Source organism: Hippocampus guttulatus, chromosome 14 (genome assembly GCF_054856545.1).
Source record: "Hippocampus guttulatus isolate MCC_2025c chromosome 14, RoL_Hgut_1.0, whole genome shotgun sequence".
Taxonomy (NCBI): domain Eukaryota; kingdom Metazoa; phylum Chordata; class Actinopteri; order Syngnathiformes; family Syngnathidae; genus Hippocampus; species Hippocampus guttulatus.
Genome location: NC_141274.1, coordinates 782,106 through 803,644, shown reverse-complemented (window position 1 = coordinate 803,644; position 21,539 = coordinate 782,106). Strand labels below are relative to the sequence as shown.

Genomic DNA, 21,539 nt, shown 5'->3' with positions numbered 1-21,539 from the left:
TCGTTGGGTGTCTTCTAAATTGTATTTGTTGGCTCCCAAAATCTCATTGAACTGCAGAGCCCGACTCAGACAGACATATACACCCGCCATTTCACGACACACAATCGACAGTGGGGTATGCTCCAATTTTTTACAGTTGAACGCATTTTTTAAAAAGTGAGAGACATACATACTGTACTCCCGCGTCCGAGTTAATGGTCCGGGAAGCTATGCCTCTTGTTCGTTCGACCCAGTCGCACTTTTAACCCTCAGTTTCACTTGCTATGAATTGTAACACACTGCACAACTGCATGCTCGTTCGAAACGCGCAGATTGACTTATTTGATTTTTTTTTCCCCCCATATTTTTGTTTAGATGTCCACTCATGCGTTTGTCATATTTGCCTTCAAATCACGGATGGTTTTTAAGTCAGCCTACTGTGACTCCGGTAATTTAATCATTTGTGCACTACTTGCAGGATTTAAATCATTTTAAGGCACTTGATCAGGGATGCCCAAATCGGGTCATTGAGAGACCCTTTTCAGTCTGTTTTCAACTACTCGCTCCTCCAATACACGCGAATGAAATGCAAGCTTTGCAGAAGCCTGATTATCAGTCCTAATTTCATTTGGGTGTGCTGGAGGAGGGAGACATCTCAAACAGGATGGATAAGGGCTCTCTCAAGGACTGGACTTGAATTAGCCCTGAATTAGACCTAGTTTGTATGTACAGGACACAGTGAAAACAGTCACACACACACAAAATGTGGAGTGCTTCATTGTCTTTAAAATGTGTATGTATTTTTCTTTTCTGGAATTTGTATGTTGTTGTAGTGCACTGGTTCAAAACTGCCCAAGCTTGACCCTAAACATCACATTTTAACGTTTTGAACAGAAACAACAAAGGTCGAGACATCAAGACCATCAAGTCCCTCCGCGTTCTGAGAGTCCTGCGGCCGCTCAAGACCATCAAGAGGCTTCCTAAACTCAAAGTAAACATTTGCGCACACTCACTCTTTGAAATGAACTTCAGAAGCCTTTTGTTTGTGTCAGGTTCAAAACGAACCGAAAAATGTTTAGGATCCCAGAAACGTAGACACCAGACACACCTCCGTAACAAAAAAATATTTATTCACAAAAAGCGCATCCATGAAGTAGGAACAGAAATCGCTGGTCAGCAATAACATGGGAAAAAAAACCAATACATTAACAAAAAGCGCTTGCAAAAGGCAAGGGAATAATTAACCCGAGAACCAAACGAAATATCAAGTGTCCAATTCACTCGATAAAAGAAAAGCAAGATTAAATGATGAAATAAAGACTATCGCTCACAAAAACATTGAACTAAGAGAACAAGAATGACTACGACGAGAGCAAGAGTTCTAGAGAACAAACACTTGAGCAAGAGCAGCCACAAGGTCCGAGAATCCGACAAGCTTCAGGCATTTTGTCTGTCCTTAAATCTAACGATCATGGGCGGCAGGTGTGCACACTGAAGGAAGGGCCTTTGTCTGCCACCTGCTGGAGACACGCAGGAACGGGATCATGACATTTGCCCCCCCTCCCCTCTCCCGTATATTTTTCTAGGCCGTCTTTGACTGTGTGGTGACGTCCCTGAAAAACGTCTTCAATATCCTCATCGTGTACCAGCTCTTCATGTTCATCTTCGCCGTCATCGCCGTGCAGCTTTTCAAGGGCAAGTTCTTCTACTGCACCGACAGCTCCATGAACACAGAGAAGGAGTGCCAGTAAGTGCGCGCACCAAAAGGCCACCCATCTACTCGTTTTCTTCCTGTGCACATGATGACCTGTTTATAGCTTAGCACAGGGGCGCCCAAACTTTTTTGACCGAAGATCTACTTTTCGATCAACCAACCTCCCGCGATCAACCCGTTACCGTGCGCACGCACGCACACGCGCACGCATGCCATGAAGAGCAACAGCCGGACGCGGAGGCACGCGACGCACTTTTGCAGCCTGTTAACGATCGTAGCTCACGCGTACCGTTTTAAAGCGCTTCTCTCGGCCCTCCAGATTGCCATCCTTTGCCCGTGCCCTCGGTGAATTGCGCATGAAACAAACTCTGAATGAGAATAATGATAACGATAAAAGATATTGCGCAACAGCTCCGACCACAAGGCCCAATTGGAGTCTGCTGAGCGCTAACAACGTCCGGTGATACAGGTCACGGGCCACCGTAGGTTAAAGATGACTTGTTGTATTTTATTTTATTTTTTCAATACTTTTTTATGAAATGAGACTGATAGGATGATTGGGGTGCAGTGTGCATTAACACAAACAATATATTACTAACACGCACAGAGACACACAAATGTTTGTGGGGTTTTCTCCTCTACACCCCTCACGATCGACTTGGGACCAGTCCACGAACTGCCGGTCGATCGCGATCGACGTAATGGGATTTGTGGAATGACAGTGGCAAGTATTATGACTGTTGTCCAGGAATGGTTTGGTCTGCTGTTACGTACTGAACCATTAGTGAGCATCGTTGCCTTTTTGAAAGGGATTTTCGATGAGACGGCTCTCGTACCGGATTGCCGGGTAGTGACCATTCGAGAATGTATTTGTGTTTGCCTCACAGGGGCTACTACATCGACTACACCAGGGACAAGAAGGAGGTGAAGAGGAGAGAGTGGAAGAGACACGAGTTCCACTACGATAACGTTTGCTGGGCCCTCCTCACTCTCTTCACCGTCTCCACCGGCGAAGGATGGCCCCAGTCAGTGTCTTTCTAGCCCGCGGATGACGTGAGCGATTCAAATGAACGACAGAAACAAAGTTGAGGTTGTCTGGCCGACAGGGTACTGCAGCACTCCACCGACGTGACCGAGGAGAGCATGGGGCCAAGTCGAGGGAATCGCATGGAGATGTCTGTTTTCTACGTGGTGTACTTTGTGGTCTTTCCCTTCTTCTTCGTCAACATCTTTGTGGCTCTGATCATCATCACCTTCCAGGAGCAGGGTGACAAGATGATTCAGGAGTGCAGCCTGGAGAAGAATGAGGTGCGGCCTTGTCACATCAACCATCGCACACGCAAGCACTGTAATGCAGGGTACACACACATGCCGATCTTTAACACCCTGATTGATTTTTTAAATGGTGAGAAAAAAAGAAAATCCGAGTGGCAGTTTACAACTGCATGCGGTGTGCTCCACCGTAAAAAGCCGATCGCCACGTGTGGATTTGCCAGCATAAATGATGAACAGTTTGCGCATTTATGATGAGTGGCGTTCGCCATGTAAGTACCGCACTTGAGGCATAATGCACGAGTTCCTTTTTTTTTTGTCTTTTTCAGAGGGCCTGCATTGACTTTACCATCAGTGCCAAGCCCATGACGCGCTACATGCCCCAGAACAGACAAACCTTCCAGTACAAGTTGTGGCACTTTGTGGCATCGCCCTCTTTCGAGTACACCGTGCTGGTGATGATCGCCCTTAACACGGTGGTCCTCATGATGAAGGTAAAAAATGACACAGAACTTTGGTCAAATAGGGAATAAAGGTGACAAATTACTCAACCGCAGAGAGTACCAGTAGAAATGATTCATTTGACGGGATTTTTCTTTTTGAACCATTTAGGATACAGAATCAAAATCTGTGCCATCCTAATCATGACAAGATATTGCAAATTTGACTTTTGTACAAATGGGTCAGAATCAATTCTTCAAGGTTTACAACAAGGTATTATTAGATCGGGAGCTCTTATTTGTGCAAATGCATTTTCCTAAAAAAAATTATTCATTTCAAAACAATTTGCATTTTGAACATATCATACATTGTATGCAAATTTTCTATACTCTGTTATAAAATGTAGTATTATCCGACTGGTCTACCAGTCTTGTTCAAATGAATCGGAATCAGTGAATAGAGATTTAGAACGTCAATTTGTTCGAGCGGGTGCCTTTTATTTGTACAAATGGACGCTTATAGACACATACATCATAATACATTATTAAAAAATTATAGTTGTAATGTCTATTACATGGGGCGGCCCGGTAGTCCAGTGGTTAGCACGTCGACTTCACAGTGCAGAGGTACCGGGTTCAATTCCAGCTCCGGCCTCCCTGTGTGGAGTTTGCATGTTCTCCCAGGGCCTGCGTGGGTTTTCTCCGGGTGCTCCGGTTTCCTCCCACATTCCAAAAACATGCATGGCAGACTGTTTGAACACTCGAAATTGTCCCTCGGTGTGAGTGAGGGCGTGCATGGTTGTTCGTCTCTGTGTGCCCTGCGATTGGCTGGCTACCGATTCGGGGTGTCCCCCGCCTACTGCCCGAAGACGGCTGGGATAGGCTCCAGCACCCCCCCGCGACCCTAGTGAGGATCAAGCTGTTCGGAACATGAATGAATGAATGAATGTCTATTACATCGTGTACAGTATTCCAGTGGAATGAGCCTGTTGTGAGTCTCGTGACAAATTGTAATTGTACAAATGATTGATGAACGGAGATTTGCTGTTCATTTGATCAAGACAATTTCCACGATGAAGACTGACTCCTAACGCGTCCTTCTAATGTTTGTTCAGTACCACTCGGCCCCCACGGCCTATGACACGGTCCTGAAGCACCTGAACACAGCCTTTACTGTCCTCTTCTCCCTGGAGTGTATTCTCAAGATCATGGCTTTTGGTTTTGTGGTGAGGAAGGACACTCAAAGCCGCAAACGTTTGCAAAGTAAAAGAAATGGAAAGCATTCATCTATGATAGTGACGTTCTTTTATTTCCCGCAGAATTATTTCAGAGATACGTGGAATATTTTTGACTTCATCACGGTGCTTGGCAGCATCACTGAGATTGTTGTGGATTTACAGGTGAAATCGAAACACTCCAAATATGTGATGCGATTATTCATAAATCCAAAACTACTATGTGCCGCCTCTTCTACGTTCCAGTCGATGAACACCATCAACATGAGTTTCCTAAAACTCTTCCGGGCGGCCCGCTTGATCAAGCTGCTGAGGCAGGGTTACACCATTCGCATTCTGCTCTGGACCTTTGTGCAGTCTTTCAAGGTTGGAAAATGTTACCTCCCCCAAGAGGAATTATTTCTTTTCATCCGCGCGCACGTTTTGCATTTTCAACCCTTATTTTTAGGTGGGCCGTCAAGAGTGTTGTGCTTCCCAGAACTGAATCCCGCGCAACCGTTTGATGTGGTTTCCGTCAAGAGCCGTTTGATCCGGCGATTCGAAGAACAGTAGTCGTAGCTGTTGTGATCCGGGATCCCCTCCCCCAATGAAATATGCAGGGGAGCAAAGGATCGGACCTCGGTGGTGAAGCCATGAAGATGTACAAATGAATTCTTACCCTGCGTTCACGTGGGAATGAAAGTAATTCAAAGTAACGCGACGAAACTAAAGAGGTGGTTGGAGCCACGGCGCAGGGACAGGGTTGAGCGAACGGAATGGAAGGTCATCCAAACAAGATTAGAAAAATTCAGGACGAGCACTGCGCACACACACGAAAAAAAAAGTTCTTGCGTGAGCGATTGGATAAGCATGAAGGAAATTCAACTAAGATCCTTTTGGCTCTGCTGCACCAAAATACAGCAGCAATCGACCAGGAAAACGTCAAACCCGGACAAAAGCAGAGTAGACAGTCACATGACCCGCAGGCCATCTTAAAGTCCGTTTTGGAACGTACGTCACTTTGCGTTCAATAAAAAGTAGACAGTCTGATCAGTTGGAGCCTTTGTTTCCAACAGGCACTTCCTTACGTCTGCCTGCTCATCGCCATGCTCTTCTTCATTTACGCCATCATCGGAATGCAGGTGAGGTCTCCGGTTGGCTCGCCACGGTGGAACTTTCAAAGTGGAACAATTTGGGTTTGACTAAATTAAGAGCTGCAGTTCAAACCAACATGATGTGTCGCGTCGGTAAATCTCAGCAGCAGTTTGTGCTACGCTACATGATGCTTCTTACTATTTGTACTTGCAAAGACCAATTCATTTGACCAGGCGGATGTTAAATTAAACTGCACCTAGCTTAAAGCATAAAGGCCAACAACCAGAGAAGCTTGTCAATAAAAAGTAAGTAGCCGTGCTTGTTTTTGTCAGATAAATTGTGGTAAACTTGTTTTGTGTCAATTTCAAGATGCTACTTAAAACATCATCTGCATGTAAAAAAAAAAAATTAATGAAGGTTTTATTATGCAACAAATTAATTTATATTATTTCCTATGGGAGTTTTTTTTTTTAATTAGAGCAACTTAGAAGTCAACAATGATTACGCAGTGGATCGTGTTCCCTTTGGAAGTTCCGCCTTATTCGGGTGTTACCGGTAATGCAATTTTGCTATCCTGTCTTTCAGGTGTTTGGGAACATCAAGCTGAACGACGAGAGCCACATCAATCAGCACAACAACTTCAAGACCTTTTTCGGCGCCCTCATGCTGCTTTTCAGGTGGGCCTCACGCGGCGTTAGCACATCTTGAATGTTCACCGTGTGGCTTAATGTGATGCAAATGAGCTACTCGCCGGTTTTTAAACCCTCAGGAGTGCAACGGGCGAGTCCTGGCAGGAGATCATGCTGTCCTGTCTGTCGGGTCAGGAGTGTGAGCCCGATCCCTCCATCGGCCCCTTCACCTTGTCCCCGGATCACGAAGGAGGCTGCGGCACAGACTTCGCTTACTGTTACTTTGTCTCCTTCATCTTCTTCAGCTCCTTTCTGGTCAGAAGTCAAACTCGACACAGATGGTGATGTTTGTCTTCCGTTTTAATGCGCTTTGTCGCTTGTAGATGTTAAATCTGTTTGTGGCTGTCATTATGGATAACTTTGAGTACCTGACGCGAGACTCCTCGATCCTTGGACCGCATCACCTGGACGAGTTTGTCAGAATCTGGGGAGAATACGATCGCCTGGCATGGTGAGATCCATCTCTTGCTTCCACTGTTGTGGGGAATTTAATCAAAGGACAAATATCGGAAATGATTTAGATTTAAACTTTGTCAGTATTCAATGACTTACATTGAAAATTCTTTTTAACTCATTCACTCCCAAAGACGTTTTGAAACGTCTTTTCAGACTTGGTCTAGAATTGACTGGTACTGAATGAGTTAATGGGCAGTATTTGGTGTTTATTTTTGGATTACATTTTCTTTTTTTCTATATTTTCTTCTGTATTTTCTATTTTGGGTGTTGAAGTTTGGTAAAGTACTAGAAAATATATTCCGATTTTCCATCTGAATTTTCTGAGAGTGACATCCATCGACACCATCCAATGAGATCCACTGCCACATCTCCATCCATCCATCCATCCATTTTCCGATCCGCTTTATCCTCACAAGGGTCGCGGGGGGGTGCTGGAGCCTATCCCAGCTGTCTTCGGGCAGTGGGCGGGGGACACCCTGAACCGGTTGCCAGTCAATCGCAGGGCACACAGAGACGAACAACCATGCACTCTCACACTCACACCTCGGGACAATTTAGAGTGTTCAATCAGCCTGCCTTGCATGTTTTTTGGAATGTGGGAGGAAACCGGAGTACCCGGAGAAAACCCACGCAGGCACGGAGAGATCTGAACTCCACACAGGCCAGAGCCGGGATCGAACCCACGACCTCTGCACTGTGTGGTCAACGCGCTAGCCACTGGACCACCGGCCTCCACCACCACATCTGTATCAATAGAATTGAGGAAATTATTTTCACTTTTTCGATGTTAATTTGCTTTTTGCATTGTTTTTACTTTTATTATTTTAAAGTGGTCGCCCGGTGGTCCAGTGGGTAGCGCGTCGACCTCACAGTGCTGAGGTACCGGGTTCAATTCCAGCTCCGGCCTCCCTGTGTGGAGTTTGCATGTTCTCCACCCGGGCCTGTGTGGGTTTTGTCCGGGTACTCCGGTTTCCTCCCACATTCCAAAAACATGCATGACAGGCTGATTGAACGCTCTAAATCAGGGTTGTCAAACTCGGGTCCTGGAGGGCCGCTGTCCTGCACGTTTTCCAAGTCTCCCTGTTGCAACAGACCTGATTCAAATGAACAGGTTCAATGTCAGGCTTCCGCAGAGCTTGCTGATGATCTGATCACTTCTTTCTCCGGCAGATGTGTTCGAATTGCATTGACCAAAGCGATGATACAGAACAATGATGCCTCTCTTTTCTGTTCTCCTTCCGCCTTATTACACGATGAAGCGGGCGCATCCACTACACCGCCATGTATGAGATGTTAACACACATGTCTCCACCACTGGGCCTGGGCAAAAAATGCCCTGCGAAGATCGCCTATAAGGTAACAAGATCCAGCTCTTCATCAAGGAATGTGAAAAGGTTTTAAGAAACAAAAGTGTGGAAAACGCTCCTCCCTTTTGTTGTCACACAGAGGCTGGTGCTGATGAACATGCCGGTGGACGAGGACATGACGGTACACTTCACCTCCACCCTCATGTCACTCATACGCACGGCGCTGGACATCAAAATAGCCCGAGGTGAGGAGCAGATGCGCGTGCGTGTTTTCTGCTTTGCCTCCAGCCCAGTGGCGGGTAAACTTATCCAGTGCTCTTGGGCCATGTTTGATTTTAAAACGGACAGATGGGCAAGGTCATTCATAGATTAGGTTATAAAAATGTTTCATGTATGTAAACGACTTTATAAGATAAGATAAGAAAAACTTTATTTGTCTCACAATGGAGAAATTCCCAATTTGGAACAGCAATATTATGAAACGGGGATAGGAGCTGCTTTAAAGGCAGCCACAATCAAATAATGTAAATAATCATGTCTTCGTGAAGCAGCGTGGGCCTCATCAAGTTAATTATCGCATGCCGTGTTCAAAGAAACTGTCGACAATGAGGCTTCTCACGTTCAGTAAGCGTCACATCAATATAACTCGCATAGCGAGCACACCGCCTTCCTTTTGTTTACGCTAGTGTACAATCTCTCCCGTCTCCCAGCTGAGGTAAAACCTTGTGAGTGCTTGTGTCACAGGTGGCGAAGACCGCATCGCCTTGGATGCAGAACTTCAAAAGGAGATCAGCATAATCTGGCCCTACCTGCCGCAGAAGAACTTGGACCTCCTGGTGCCCATCAACAAAGGTGGGGCCTCCGTGGTGATGGTCAAGCAGCCACGTTAGCGTTAGCTGTAGCGTTGACAGGAGTCGCGTTTGCAGACACGGATATGACGGTGGGGAAGATTTACGCCTCCATGATGATCATGGACTACTTCAAACAGAGCAAGGCCAAGAAGCTGCGGCAGCAGCTGGAAGCTCAGGTCAAGCCAACGATATCATGGCGTCCTCAACTTCATTTCAAAATCAAATATACGTTGAAATGTAGTGTCTGTTTTTGAAATCAGAAGAGCAACCTGATCTTCAAGCGTCTGGATGCATCCACCCTTCCAGAGGACATTCTCTCCAACGCGCAGCCTCTGCCCATGATGGCCCACAGCGCCGGATCCGCCCTGTAAGTTGATTTTTACTTTGCAAGCATGCATGCATCTTTTTACGTGTTTACATGTTTTATTGTGTGTCCAATAACCATACAGGACACGTGGGGGCTTTGTGGCTTTGAGTCCTATTTCACCACAGGAGCTCTTTTTGCAGTCCATGAGCTCGGACACAGATGCTGCTCAGCAACAGAATTTGGTAAGCAAAGATTCAGCTGAGCCTCCAAAGTTAAACAATTTGGAGTTCATGCCAATTCTTCTGAGAAAATATCTCAAACATGATGTCATCATCTTGCGAATCTTGCGTGACTTCAGTCCAGGGAGCATCGTAGACAATGTCATTGTATTATATTTTTCAAATCATCTCATTGGCCATGGGGAGGGGGGGGGGGGGGGCACACAAATGTGCGGGTGGGGGACGGTCTCCAATCGTGCTTCTGTCACGTCAACACTGTTGACACTTGCAATTCCTTATCACTGGTTGCATTAATTTCAAACTGCTTTCTCGCACCACAACAGAACATTCATGTGGTCTTCTCGTGGGAGGAAAGCTTGTTGTTCATGTTTGCTGTCTCCAAACTGTCCGGTTTTAGTGGCTAGTGGCGCCTGTCGCCCCTTGTAGTCAGATGTTCTTTTGTGCGGCTCTCAAGATATGAACATGCATGACACTTCAAGTTCAAAAATGGATCGCGTTTTTCCCTGTGGCGCATCACTCTTCCTGTTGTTAACTGGTCTGTTCCCGATCTGGACTATGGCGCCGGTGCCGGTGGCTTGATAGATGATTAAGGCGCTCCTCCTCCTCTGTCTCTGCTCACCCAGGTGGGCGAGTGCCATTGGGGGATTCCGCTAGGGAGGGGCCTGTGCATGCGGGCCTCCTCCATGCCCCGCCTGGCTGTAGAGTTGCAGGTACAAACTTCCTGCATGATATGGTCTCCTGTGTGTGCACAGCCTGGACTCTTGCCAGCGGATGCATGAGCGATGATTCTTTTATTTATCCTCTTGGGCCACACAAAGAAGTGCTTTTTGGGCTTTGATGCTTTGGAAATCGAATGAAGAGTAAATTGACAGACACGTTGGGGTGGATCGCTGCTTTCCTCCAGTCAGGAAGAAGCTGCAGGGTTCCTTTGAATGTTCAGAATGCTTTTGGAATTTTTAATGTCATAGAGGTGTGAAGAAATCTCGAACTTTGGAAAGAATGCTTGTAACAAGACATTTTCCTTTCAAATGCAACAGAAAAAAAGGATGTCTTTCTCAATGCATTCGTAGTTTGCTTCGTGATGGAGGGGGAACAAAGATTGCCCTGCGTTATTTACCGGCTGGTAGATAAGATTTAGCCTGTTACAATCTGCTTTCAAATAATCACGTTTGTATGTCTCGATTTGATTTCGGGTTCTTTCAGATGACTTCAATTTAACTTTTGAAAAAAATACGTGACGCCAGAGGCTCAGCCTTCTTACTGAAGCACGCAGATGAAAATATCCATCTTTAATCATCTGAATCTAATCTTGGTGGTTTTCATGTTTTCTTGTTTTTACAGTCAGAGGCTGCCGGCGGATCAATGAAGCGCTCCGCCTCCACCATTTCGGATCAACAAGTCAACGGCCTTTGGCAGGACGAGAGAAGCCCCGAGCGCTTTTATCGACCCCGACATAAGAGCTACAAGGCTGCAGGTCTGTCAACAAGTCACTTTTCCTCGATTGAGGACATATTTCTGTATACAAGAGGTCCTCTGTTTGTGATGGAGTTTCTTTTTTGCAGAGACAAAATGTGAATTTGGAGTCAAAATGAATCATAGTCTCATCAACCTACAAAATCTCACAAAATAGTTGATTGTTGCATGTCAGAGTCTTCAGACCAACCTAAATCGAAGACAGGGTTGGATTTTCAAACTCAGGTTTTTGGTTGTTGCAATTATTACCGCATTGGCCCGAATATAAGACGGCCCTGATTATAAGACGACCCCCTCTTTTTTAAGACTCAAGTTTGAAAAAACACTTTTTGAACACCAAATTAATTTTTATACAGAAAATAATTACCGTACATCTGGAACTAATGATTATAACAATATATTTGAGAGAAAAAGCATGTTATTTTGCCTCATTCAAATCTTAATAAATGAACATTTAAATATATAAACTAAAGTGCAATCACATGCGTAAATGAATGGCCTCTGGTTTTTGAAAGGTAAATGACATCATAACTTCTCCTTCAGCTGCCGGTTAACCTGGCCGATCTTCGCCCCACTTTTCTCCAGATTGTCGCTACGTTTCTCCATTTTCTGTCATCGCTTCTGTTATTTTCTTCTCTTTTCTTTCTTACCGCTATCAGTTATTTTTCTTCTTCGTGCTACCGCTATTTTTATTTTTATTCTTCTTGACAGTGGTTCACTTTGGCCTGGGGAGTCAAGTTCGGCATTCGCTTCAATGATATCTGGCGCCATCTAGCGTCGTAAATAGGTATAATGTCTTGACTCTGAATATAAGACGAACCCCACTTTTTCAGTCTTATTTCAATGCAAAAAACACTGTCTTATATTCGGGCCAATATGGTAATCAAAGCCAGGGATAAGGTTTCAAACGAGGTTTATTGTTTCTGATGACTTGGTGAAAAATATGAAATTGCCCATTATGAGGTTTCGGCCCAATGCTAGCAATATGTTGGAACCGCCGTAAACCGGGCACCCTTTGGAATCATCATCATCATCATCATTATCATCACCTCTATCTGTCTGCCAGTGTCTCGGTCCGAGCACTGGCAGCAGGGCGAGCGGGACAGAGGCCGATCTAAGGAGCACTGCCACCTTCTCTCTCCGGACGCGTCCCGCTGCAACTCGGAAGAGCGCAGCCTGCAGCCGTCACACTCCTCCAGTGTGGAGAGGACACAGCCCCGAGACAAACAGGTTCAAAATAATTGGATTATGCATACATGTGGAAACATCATGTTTAACATTTTAGAGGAAATAATAGTTTTGTGTTGTCCTTTGGACCAAAGTTAAAAGTACACGACAAAATAGCGTGTTGAATTCATTCAATCTTGTTTCATGCAGTGGTTGCATGAAATAAAATCATCTGAATCCAGATACATTTTTTAAAGTAACCTATACATCACCTTAAAAAAAATCTAACGAATTCCAGATGCTTCTGTTATGTGCAGCCACTTGACAAAATAAAATAAATTCAACAGCATTTTTTTCGGCGTATGAATCAAATGAAGGACCAATATGAGTTGCCCTCGCTTCCTTATTCGAGCACGATTGACTGATTGTTATTTGTTCTGTCCTTAGGATAACAGCTCAGACAGTCCCGTGCCCTCCACATCAGAGTCCAGCACCCCCAGCGTCCGACGGCCTTCATCGCACACCCCCACGCGCTCTCGTCCTCACATCTCCTACTCGCCGCTCGTGTGTCGCCCCGACCCCTCCGTCGGCCGGGACGACGAGACGGAGACGGCCAGGCGGGACCAGGAGACGGTCTGCGGTGAGCGAGGGGGCGAGGTGGGCCGGCACCAATCGCCGCTGCGCCGCTACCCCTCCGAGCCCTTCACGGTCTCGCAGGAGGACGACCACAGCCCCGATCCCGCAGGCCCCATGGAGACGTTGACCTTCGAGGCGGCCGTGGCCTGCAGCCTGGGACGCGCCAACACCATCAGCTCGGCCGGCCCGCGTTTGCGAACCGGCTGGCAGGTCCCCAACGGACACTTTCGCAAGCGCCTCGCGCAGACGGCCTCCGTGGCGGGCTGCGATCCACTCAGCGACACAGAGGAGGACGACCGGTGCTAGAGACATAGACACGGTGACTTTTTGCTGCGTCGAGTACCCTCATAGTTGTCAAACTCAAGCCGACAACAGGAAAGAACACTTCTCGCTGAAACTTTCCTTGCCAATTCACGCCAAACGCTTACTATTCAAAGAGAAAACAAAGGTCTACTTCCTGCCTTTTACTTGACGATAGAGGAATGGTACTTCATTGGAAACAGCCACACCATGAGGAAAGAAAAGCGGACTACATACATACTGATGTTCAACGTGACCAGTTTTAAAAATGTGAACAACCCAACATGTCAAGTAAAAAAAAAAAAAAAAAAATCATGTGCCTACTGCTGTTTTCATGTGAGCCGGCCCATATCTGTAGTTTGGCCCTCACAAATCTGCCTATTTGCAAATCTCTTTGCGAGCCAATCCTGTTATTCGCTGAGATAGTCACCTCTTTGCTGTTTTGTGCTCAAGCCAAAGCAATAGCTGTCTTGCTTTGGTGATATCTGAAGGCATCAGTGAGGTGAGGATCTTCATTTCAACAAAATAAGTCATTTTCTTCCAACTTTGGACATTTAGAGGCCATTGCGGTACACTGTACTGTAAACCTCTGAAGGCATATGAGTGCCGAGGTTCTCTTGGAGTCAGTTGAGGATTTTCATTTAAACAAAATCAGTCATTTTCTTCCATCTTCATGCATTGAGAGGCCATTGCAGTACACCGTACTGTAAACCTTTTGGGGGAGGGCCAATTACTCCCTATCCTCTGCAAATAGTGGAGATTCATTGAACCAGGATGACTGTCGTAGTGTGAAGACTGACTTGTGTGGAGGAGAGGCAGCACTGTGCCACTGGGCACCCGGACTACTGGAAAATACAAAAAAAAAAGAAGAACGAGAAGCATGAGAACTGTTAGCTTTTCTGGTAATTGCGATACATTGCCTTTAGAAACTCTCCTCCTGGTTATTTTTAATTGTGTCGAATGACTTGTGATCTGCAGGAAGGTGCCCTAGTGCTTCAGCTCATATGCTTCACAGTTTGGAGCTTCTGGGTTTGAATCCTGGCCTTCCTATTTGGACTTTGCATGTTTTCACTGGGTACTCACACAACATCCATGTAAAATTGTCCAAAGGTGTGAATGTGAGTGGACTTTTTTTTTAATCTATTGCGTAACTTGGGATTGACTGGCGATCAGTCCAGGAAGTATCTCACCTCTTGCCCAAAGTCAGATGAGATAGGCTCCACATCACCCAAATCGAAAAACAATCGTGTTTATTAATCATGATTTCAATCATCAAAAATAGTGTGTGGGGGGTGGGGGGTGTTGTTTTGTCCAAATTTATCCAGCTCTTGCCCTGACCCGAACGAGGACAAGTGTGGTAAAAAAATTGAGAGATAAGAGGATCGACTGGGTACCTAATTACGTGTCTGGAATGTGTATTTGAATTGAAATACGATAATTACTCTTTGTAGGTGAATGAATTAGGACAAGTGCTGATGCAAATGGTTGGAAGGACCTATGCGACACATTAAACAAACACTCTAGTCTACGCAACCACTTGTCTGTTTATGTGTCCGGCATCAATGCAAGCTCCAGGTTCCTAATTGGCGACATGTCACAATGACGGAGTCTGTCGCTCGGCCCATCTGAGTGTTGATTTGTGTTCATAAATATCAAACGTGTTTGACATTTACAATTGTCCCCACCCAAATTTCTGAGCAGATTGGAGAGGAAAAATCACACATCATAAACCACCACGCCGTAGGACAATTGCTCGGGATAATCTTTCAGACAATCAGCCCTTTGCTGACCTTGATTGGAAAGGAGGGTGGGCAAAAGTCGCGAATGCAGCCCGATTGTCAGTATGTGCGTAGCCCGCTTAAAATTACAAGACTGTGCAAAAGTCCAAATAGGACAATTTATCTGAGCCTCATTTGACAGAGTGACATGGTATTGCCATGACTTTTTACTGGCTTAGCGCACAAGTCATGGAAAAAGCCGTTACATTTTGGTGTGGGTTCGGATAAAGGTTCATATGCTGTTTCTTTTCTTTTTTCTTTTTTTTTTTAAACACATTATAGCATCAATGGAGCAGTCCACCCCCAAGACTCAGAATGGCACCTCTCGTTTGTTCGCCTCGCTCACTTTTGTGGGCCCCGGTGGAGCTCTATGTTTAATCGAATGCCATTGTATACACACAAACAAGTAACAGCAAAGTTAATGGCGACCTAAGACTTTTGCACAGCACTATTCAATGAATCAATCAAATGAAGCCGTTTGATGATTTTGTGTTGATCTCGGCAGTGTTCAGGGTGACTGTGAATATGTACTCCAACTACATTTTCCTATCAATGGCTTTTCTCTATAAATACATTGTGACATCACAGCGTCCCTGCAAAGGAACTGACACTACTTTTCCACATCATGATCAACAATTGAGTTTTTTTTAACAATACGAAAGCATCTGCATGAGAGGGTGTCATTTTTTTTCTTTTTGCTTTCATTAATAACTTTTGAGATAAGAATGCACTTGTAGTATAATAGGGAAAAAATGCTTGTTTCAACCAGCTAAACGAACCTTTAGAATCTTTCTTGTGTCATTCCTGATGGTCCACCCCTAACCCCACAGTCGGTACCCTTTACAAATGGGAACAATTTAATCTATCAGGAACAGCATTGACACGCCATATTTATTCATCATTGTCTTGTGAATATTCGAAATAGAAAGCACAGCAGACAATGACTGTAGAAACACTGCAAACGCATCCTTAACCATTTACTTAAATGTTACTCTACTACTTACTAATAATGTACAGAGATTATTCGTAACATTTTAGAGAAAAAAAATAAACCATAAAAAAGATGGTGAGCTTTACAAGTAAAACATTACTTTTAATGGTCGCTAATGTTTTTGTTTTGTTTTAATTGCCCAACAAAGCCAAATCTGTGACAATCAAAAAAAAAACGGATTTCTTCATGCAAAGAAAAAGAAAATGCAAATAACTGTTGTTTTTTCACTGTACAATAGCTGTATATATAAATAAATGTGTTCTTAAGTCCACACCGTATTGAGTGTGCATTTATTGAATCCTGCACAACAAGCAAGTACTGTATACAAAAAGGACACCCGCAGCGGCTCCTCTTGTTTTATGTTGAGAGGGAAGGAATTTCATCTTTGCTGTATGTTACACATACAGTACATTTGACAATAAAGTTGTATCCAATCCAATCCAATGAAATTGTTAAAACATTCGTGATGCTCCACGAACAGCTCTGCTTTTGAGCTGTCGTGTCAAATGCTTTTTGATGCACTAAAACAGGAAACAAGACTATTCGTTTTTGAATATTCTTCAAAAATGTACCTATTTCCGGCTACCTTGAACGCGTCATGCCTCACGAGATGTCAACATCACTAATGAAAAGTAGTGAACAGCAAATCATGAGTTATGATTAATAATGACAAAATGGATCAGAAATAAGAATAAAATATATCTAAATCGTATGCGCGAATAATCTTTACTTTTGGGGGCAATGACTTTTTCGTTGCTTCGAAGCAAAAAAAAAAAAGGGGGGGGGGACAAGGATTTTCGTATTGTTTTAGATCATGGTGAAACCACCCAATCAGCGCAAAGATTTGTCATGACGTCAGGCCAAAACGACACTAACATGTCAGTGTCGAGCGAGGCAGGATAGGTTGAAAACTATTTTGATGTTACTCGTGGCGGATTGAACACCAAAATGTCGCCACTGTTGGAGCCCGAGACAGTTTAGTTGTTGAAGGTGCCGCTTCCGCTGTGGTTATTTTTTGTACAACATCCTGTAGGAGCGAGAAAATGAGCGGCGCCGATCGAGGAAGTGGCCCAGCTGGTGGACAAAGCTAGCTGGCTAACCGTTAGCAGGAGTGCTTTGTTTTGGGTTTCAACGCGGAGTAAATAAACATGAGCTAAAACTGTGGCGGCTTCACTCTAAAGTGACATCAAACATGCCGACTCTCCAGTTAATTCTTATTTAGTGTGTGTGACATCACGGTAGAACGATACAAACGCCACCCTGAGCGTAGTTTGTAGCAATACATTGAGTATATCTCCTACTTGGGAGCGACACAACAGAAAGGAGGTACGAAATGGGCAACTGCTTGAAGTCGCCCACCTCGGACGACATCTCTCTGCTGCAAGAGTCCCAGTCGGACAGGGCGAGCTTCGGGGACGGGACCGATCCAGACCTGGAGCCGCCTCCGCCCTACCAGGTGAGCGAGGGGGGGATTTTAACTAGCCAGAGGGCATTTTTCTCATAGGAGCTCAAACAGACCTGGCGTGGCACGAGCGCACAAAAATTGACTTCACGAATGACTTATATGATGATTTTAGGCTTTTCTGCTACAGTAACCTCCATGTGTGAAGTGTGTGTTGAAAAGAAATGTTGTGTGAGGTAGAATGCTTGGTTGTGAGACCCAACGCTGATCGTAATTTACATTTCATTTGCTAAATGGGTTCAAAAAAGAGACATGGAGCAAATTCAGACATAGTTAACATCGTCGCTGTTATCCCCAAACTCCCAAAACATCAAATTTGCACGTTGTTGTTGTTTTTGTGCACACGCGTGCATGTGTGTGTCATGTAAGCCTAACTCGCCAGACCACTTTTGTGTTGTAGACAAAAGTGAAAACCTGTTCTGGGAATCTTTGTATGTCTGTGCTCCATCAGGAGCAGGCGCACATGCCCATGTACCATCCCACACCCAGCCAGGCCCGTCTGGCCACCCAACTGACGGAGGAGGAACAGATCCGCATCGCCCAGCGCATCGGACTGATCCAGCACCTGCCCAAGGGCGTGTATGATGGCGGCCAAGATGGCTCAGAGAAGAAGATCCGAGAGTAAGTCTTACGAGTTGTCACTCCTTTTTGATATCGCACGCACACGTGGCGCCTTGTGTGTGCTCTTTGGGTCCAAAATGTGCTGCAAAACGTATGCGTTAATGAATAGTCAATTCAATTTCGGATCATAAAAACACTTTTTTAAAATCCAATTTCAATCATGTCAAAATCATGTCTACCCAGTAGACAGTATTCTGTGTAAAAAAAAAAAAAAAGGAGATAAATGCTGGTTTTTGTTTTGTTTTGATCGTTTCTTTGGGGGCGTTTGCAGGTGTGTGATCTGCATGCTGGATTTTGTGTATGGCGACCCAGTGCGGTTCCTGCCATGCATGCACATCTACCACATGGACTGCATAGACGACTGGCTCATGAGATCCTTCACCTGCCCGTCCTGCATGGAACCCGTCGACGCCGCCCTGCTCTCCACCTATGAGACCAACTGACGCGCGCCTCCTCCTCTCTCACCATCAGATCGCCTTACGCGCGACAGCAGCGGGTGGGCCTTAAAAACAACAACAATCAGGTTGGCTGTCATCTTGCACTTCAAGAAAAACGATTTTCAACCCTCCCCCCCACCCCCCCAAACACACATATATTTTGGCCTGAGGTGTTAGACACACGCGCGCGCACACACACACACACACACTATGAACCTTCGCTAAGTACAACGCTGTAGCAGAAGTGTGTGTGGGTGTGGGTGTGGGTGGCCACTTGAGCTGGACTCAGTGGTCACCAGACTATTAAATTATTCACCCAAAATCTTAGTGTGTCACGTGAACTCCCACCTTATTAGCAATTGCCTAATTTCTCAGTGCATTAATGCTACACTTTATCTATTTATTCATTCTTATTGGCTGGTGCGCGTCATTCACAGGCAAGAGCCAGTGAAAATGTCTATAATTGAAATGAACTTAATGTAACACTTTAATTTGAAGCCCCGTGGCTTGCCTCACAAATATTCAGTCCTCAAGATTTCATCAAATAGTGGCCACCAATAAGATGCCCTTATTCAGAAAAAAAAAAACAGGGAGTCCCTGCAATGACATTAGTCCCCTCACACACAGACATTCGATGCACATAGTCAACTGTGCATTTGGACTCTGTCGCTCAAACAAGAGTACCCACGATGCACATAAGCAGTCTTTCATACAAAATCAAGTGTCAAGTTAAAGAAGTCTTCAGTGTACCCCTAAGCGCCACAATGTTGTGTCCACATTATCACTTGACACTTGCAAATGGTAATACGGTGACCACAGTGCATGTTTATTTGATAGATTTAGCTCTATCACATTAGGTTCAGGCCAGGTCTCGCACGCTTTTGTTCACCATGAAACTACACACTAGTTGCTTCGAGCGGAGAACAGAACAGGCTCTTTCGACCGTTGGAAAAGTAGTTTGAACATCGCTCGTCAATCTGGTGGTTGTGTTACGAAACCTTTCTTGGTTGACACTAAAGCAGCTACAATAAAAATCAATGCACTCATTGGATTCGCCAGCTTCCTCGTTCATCATTCTCCGTAGCCTGCTTTTTTTGCTCAGCCCCGTTGTTGGAAGCTGGCTATGTCGCTTCCCTCTGTGTCCCACAGACCGCAATGATCTTGTCCCATATTGTGACATTGGAAACGCACCGCCAGGAACCCTCAGCAGGCATTTGGTCTGACTGCAGCATTCAGTTAGTAGAACTACACTTCCCATGATTGTTAGACACCAGTGATCATTTTACAGTTTGAGCCATGCGAGTCCCAGGGACTCGCTGATCAGAAAAGTATGAGTCCTATTATGCATCGTGAGAGTCCCAAATTTCGAATTCTGAAATGGTCTACTTATTCAATTGCATATGATAATAACACAAACAACAATCTACATTGATCATAGGTTTATTTCTTATAAACAAATGCTGCAAAAATGTTAATAATTCAGGCGTACAAGATTATTATCGTAAAAAATGATCCAACTTTAGCTGTTTCCTCTGTGATATCTCTGCACTAAACTTTCGCAACACTTGTTTTAACGTTACACGACTTGGCAATCGTCTGCTTTCCGCGACGTGAAGGCCGATCTCGCCAATCTCGTCTCGTGAGAACGGAAATCTCATCACGCGAGATCAAAACAACAATGGCGGCGATTATCAAACGGCGATCGTTGCTGGAAAAAAATTTTTACCGTAGTTTTTTTTTTTTTTTGACTGAGAAATTTCCTTGCGTCCCAAAAACGCACATTACTTGGAACTGTGCGTCTAGCGTGAAAATTATACGTCTAGGACGCGGGACGCGGTGGTTACGAGATGGCTGGACACAGAAGCAGAATGATGAAAACATGTATGCCTCCTCGCTATTAGATGCAAATGAGAACATGGATATTAAAGTAAATAGGAAGGAATATTAATTAAAGACGACAAACTGAAAAGTCGATATACATACATACGGCGTACCGGATTACAAGGTGCACTGCCTATTTTTTTTCTGAGAAAAGTAAAAGACTGTAAGGCCGCCATATGGTCTGAAAAATACGGTCACCTTATTCACGTCAGTTCCCACACACAGACATGATAGGCTTAAATGTGCAGTTGGACCTTATTGCTAACCAAAAAAAGCAGCACCTGTGCCTCAGATGAATTGGCCCCGGCCACTATTTGCTGAAATAGAAAGAATAAAGCAGGGCATGAAAAGTACACAGAAAATACAGTACATCATAAACCGCTGAATGATTTCAAATTCAAAATAGGTGGTGCATAAATCAAATTACGTGTGTGTGTGCGTGTGTGTGTGTGCATGTGTGTGTGTTTGCTTGCGTGCGCGTGTGCAGCAGCAGGAGGAGGTAAGCCAGTGTAAAGGGCTCAGGCGGATCGCTACATGCTTGCACTTTTCATCCAAACCACTAATTTGCACTTTAGAACAATATGTTTAAAACAAAAAAAAAAAAAAAACGAAAACAATATCTTTTTAATATATGTAGACCTTGCACTATCAACACTTACCTTTTTTCCACCCGTTAGCTCTCAGTAGTGCACGGACAGAGGTTTCCTTGAGTCCACTTACTCGCCTGTTACAATATATAATTATGAGATTCTTTTTTTGTTTTGGTTGCTGCAGGTTAGCGTGGCGGTAGCGTGACATTTTCTTAACTATTATTTTTGTTGCATTTAGGGTAGTGGAAAGGCAGGGCAAGATGTCCCTGCAATCCTCTGTTCAAACCCAAATTGCGCGAGTTCTGAAATTGCTTTTAAATCACCTTTTTTTTTCCTTTTCAGTGTTTTTACAACCAGTCTAAGAATTGTTTCTTGTTATCTTGTTTGTATTTCTTATGTTTGTGTTGGTTTGCTGGAACAAGGGCGAAACGGCCCTTGTGTGTAAAGGGGGAAAAAATACAATAAATAAGGAAAAAGCATCCTTGGAATGATTCTTATTTGTACTTCCTCTTGTCGTGTTGCATTGAGGGCCCTCCCGTTTTTCTTGATCGCACCATTCTTTTTTTTTTTCTTTCAGAAATAAAAGTTGAGGCGCTTAATCAGATTTTCTACACCACAACACGGAGGCACTTTTACTCTG

The 21,539-nt window shown here is 44.6% G+C and overlaps 2 protein-coding genes across 3 annotated transcripts in view; both read left to right on the top strand.

Annotated features, from left to right (window-relative positions):
• The window catches only part of LOC147194396 (voltage-dependent R-type calcium channel subunit alpha-1E-like), a 65,821-nt gene extending 49,635 nt beyond the window's left edge, over positions 1-16,186 (top strand). For both annotated transcript variants that reach the window (XM_086130083.1, XM_086130084.1), the window contains 22 exons: positions 874-970; positions 1,566-1,726; positions 2,581-2,718; positions 2,800-3,001; positions 3,295-3,459; positions 4,521-4,631; positions 4,725-4,805; positions 4,887-5,006; positions 5,696-5,761; positions 6,300-6,391; positions 6,484-6,658; positions 6,727-6,854; positions 8,119-8,215; positions 8,306-8,411; positions 8,911-9,018; positions 9,093-9,193; positions 9,278-9,384; positions 9,467-9,566; positions 10,187-10,273; positions 10,905-11,037; positions 12,103-12,266; positions 12,651-16,186. In XM_086130083.1, coding sequence (XP_085986209.1) covers positions 874-970; positions 1,566-1,726; positions 2,581-2,718; positions 2,800-3,001; positions 3,295-3,459; positions 4,521-4,631; positions 4,725-4,805; positions 4,887-5,006; positions 5,696-5,761; positions 6,300-6,391; positions 6,484-6,658; positions 6,727-6,854; positions 8,119-8,215; positions 8,306-8,411; positions 8,911-9,018; positions 9,093-9,193; positions 9,278-9,384; positions 9,467-9,566; positions 10,187-10,273; positions 10,905-11,037; positions 12,103-12,266; positions 12,651-13,145 — 3,034 coding nt within the window. In that variant the 3' untranslated portion in view covers positions 13,146-16,186. The remainder of the gene's footprint in view (positions 1-873; positions 971-1,565; positions 1,727-2,580; positions 2,719-2,799; positions 3,002-3,294; positions 3,460-4,520; positions 4,632-4,724; positions 4,806-4,886; positions 5,007-5,695; positions 5,762-6,299; positions 6,392-6,483; positions 6,659-6,726; positions 6,855-8,118; positions 8,216-8,305; positions 8,412-8,910; positions 9,019-9,092; positions 9,194-9,277; positions 9,385-9,466; positions 9,567-10,186; positions 10,274-10,904; positions 11,038-12,102; positions 12,267-12,650) is intronic.
• A 569-nt stretch (positions 16,187-16,755) lies between these two features.
• On the top strand, positions 16,756-21,378 carry LOC147194395 (RING finger protein 11-like). Its single transcript, XM_086129782.1, has 3 exons — positions 16,756-17,364; positions 17,822-17,991; positions 18,263-21,378. Exons 1-3 carry the CDS (start codon positions 17,242-17,244, stop codon positions 18,432-18,434), a joined length of 465 nt encoding a protein of 154 aa, XP_085985908.1. The 5' UTR covers positions 16,756-17,241; the 3' UTR covers positions 18,435-21,378.
• Positions 21,379-21,539: the final 161 nt, after the last annotated feature.

Bases quoted from the DNA above. Each gene is read 5' to 3' on its own strand.
- LOC147194395 (XM_086129782.1), top strand. From the start codon at position 17,242: ATGGGCAACTGCTTGAAGTCGCCCACCTCGGACGACATCTCTCTGCTG. The intron at 17,365-17,821 runs GTGAGCGAGGGG...GTGCTCCATCAG, and splicing joins AGCCGCCTCCGCCCTACCAG to GAGCAGGCGCACATGCCCAT. The intron at 17,992-18,262 runs GTAAGTCTTACG...GGGCGTTTGCAG, and splicing joins TCAGAGAAGAAGATCCGAGA to GTGTGTGATCTGCATGCTGG.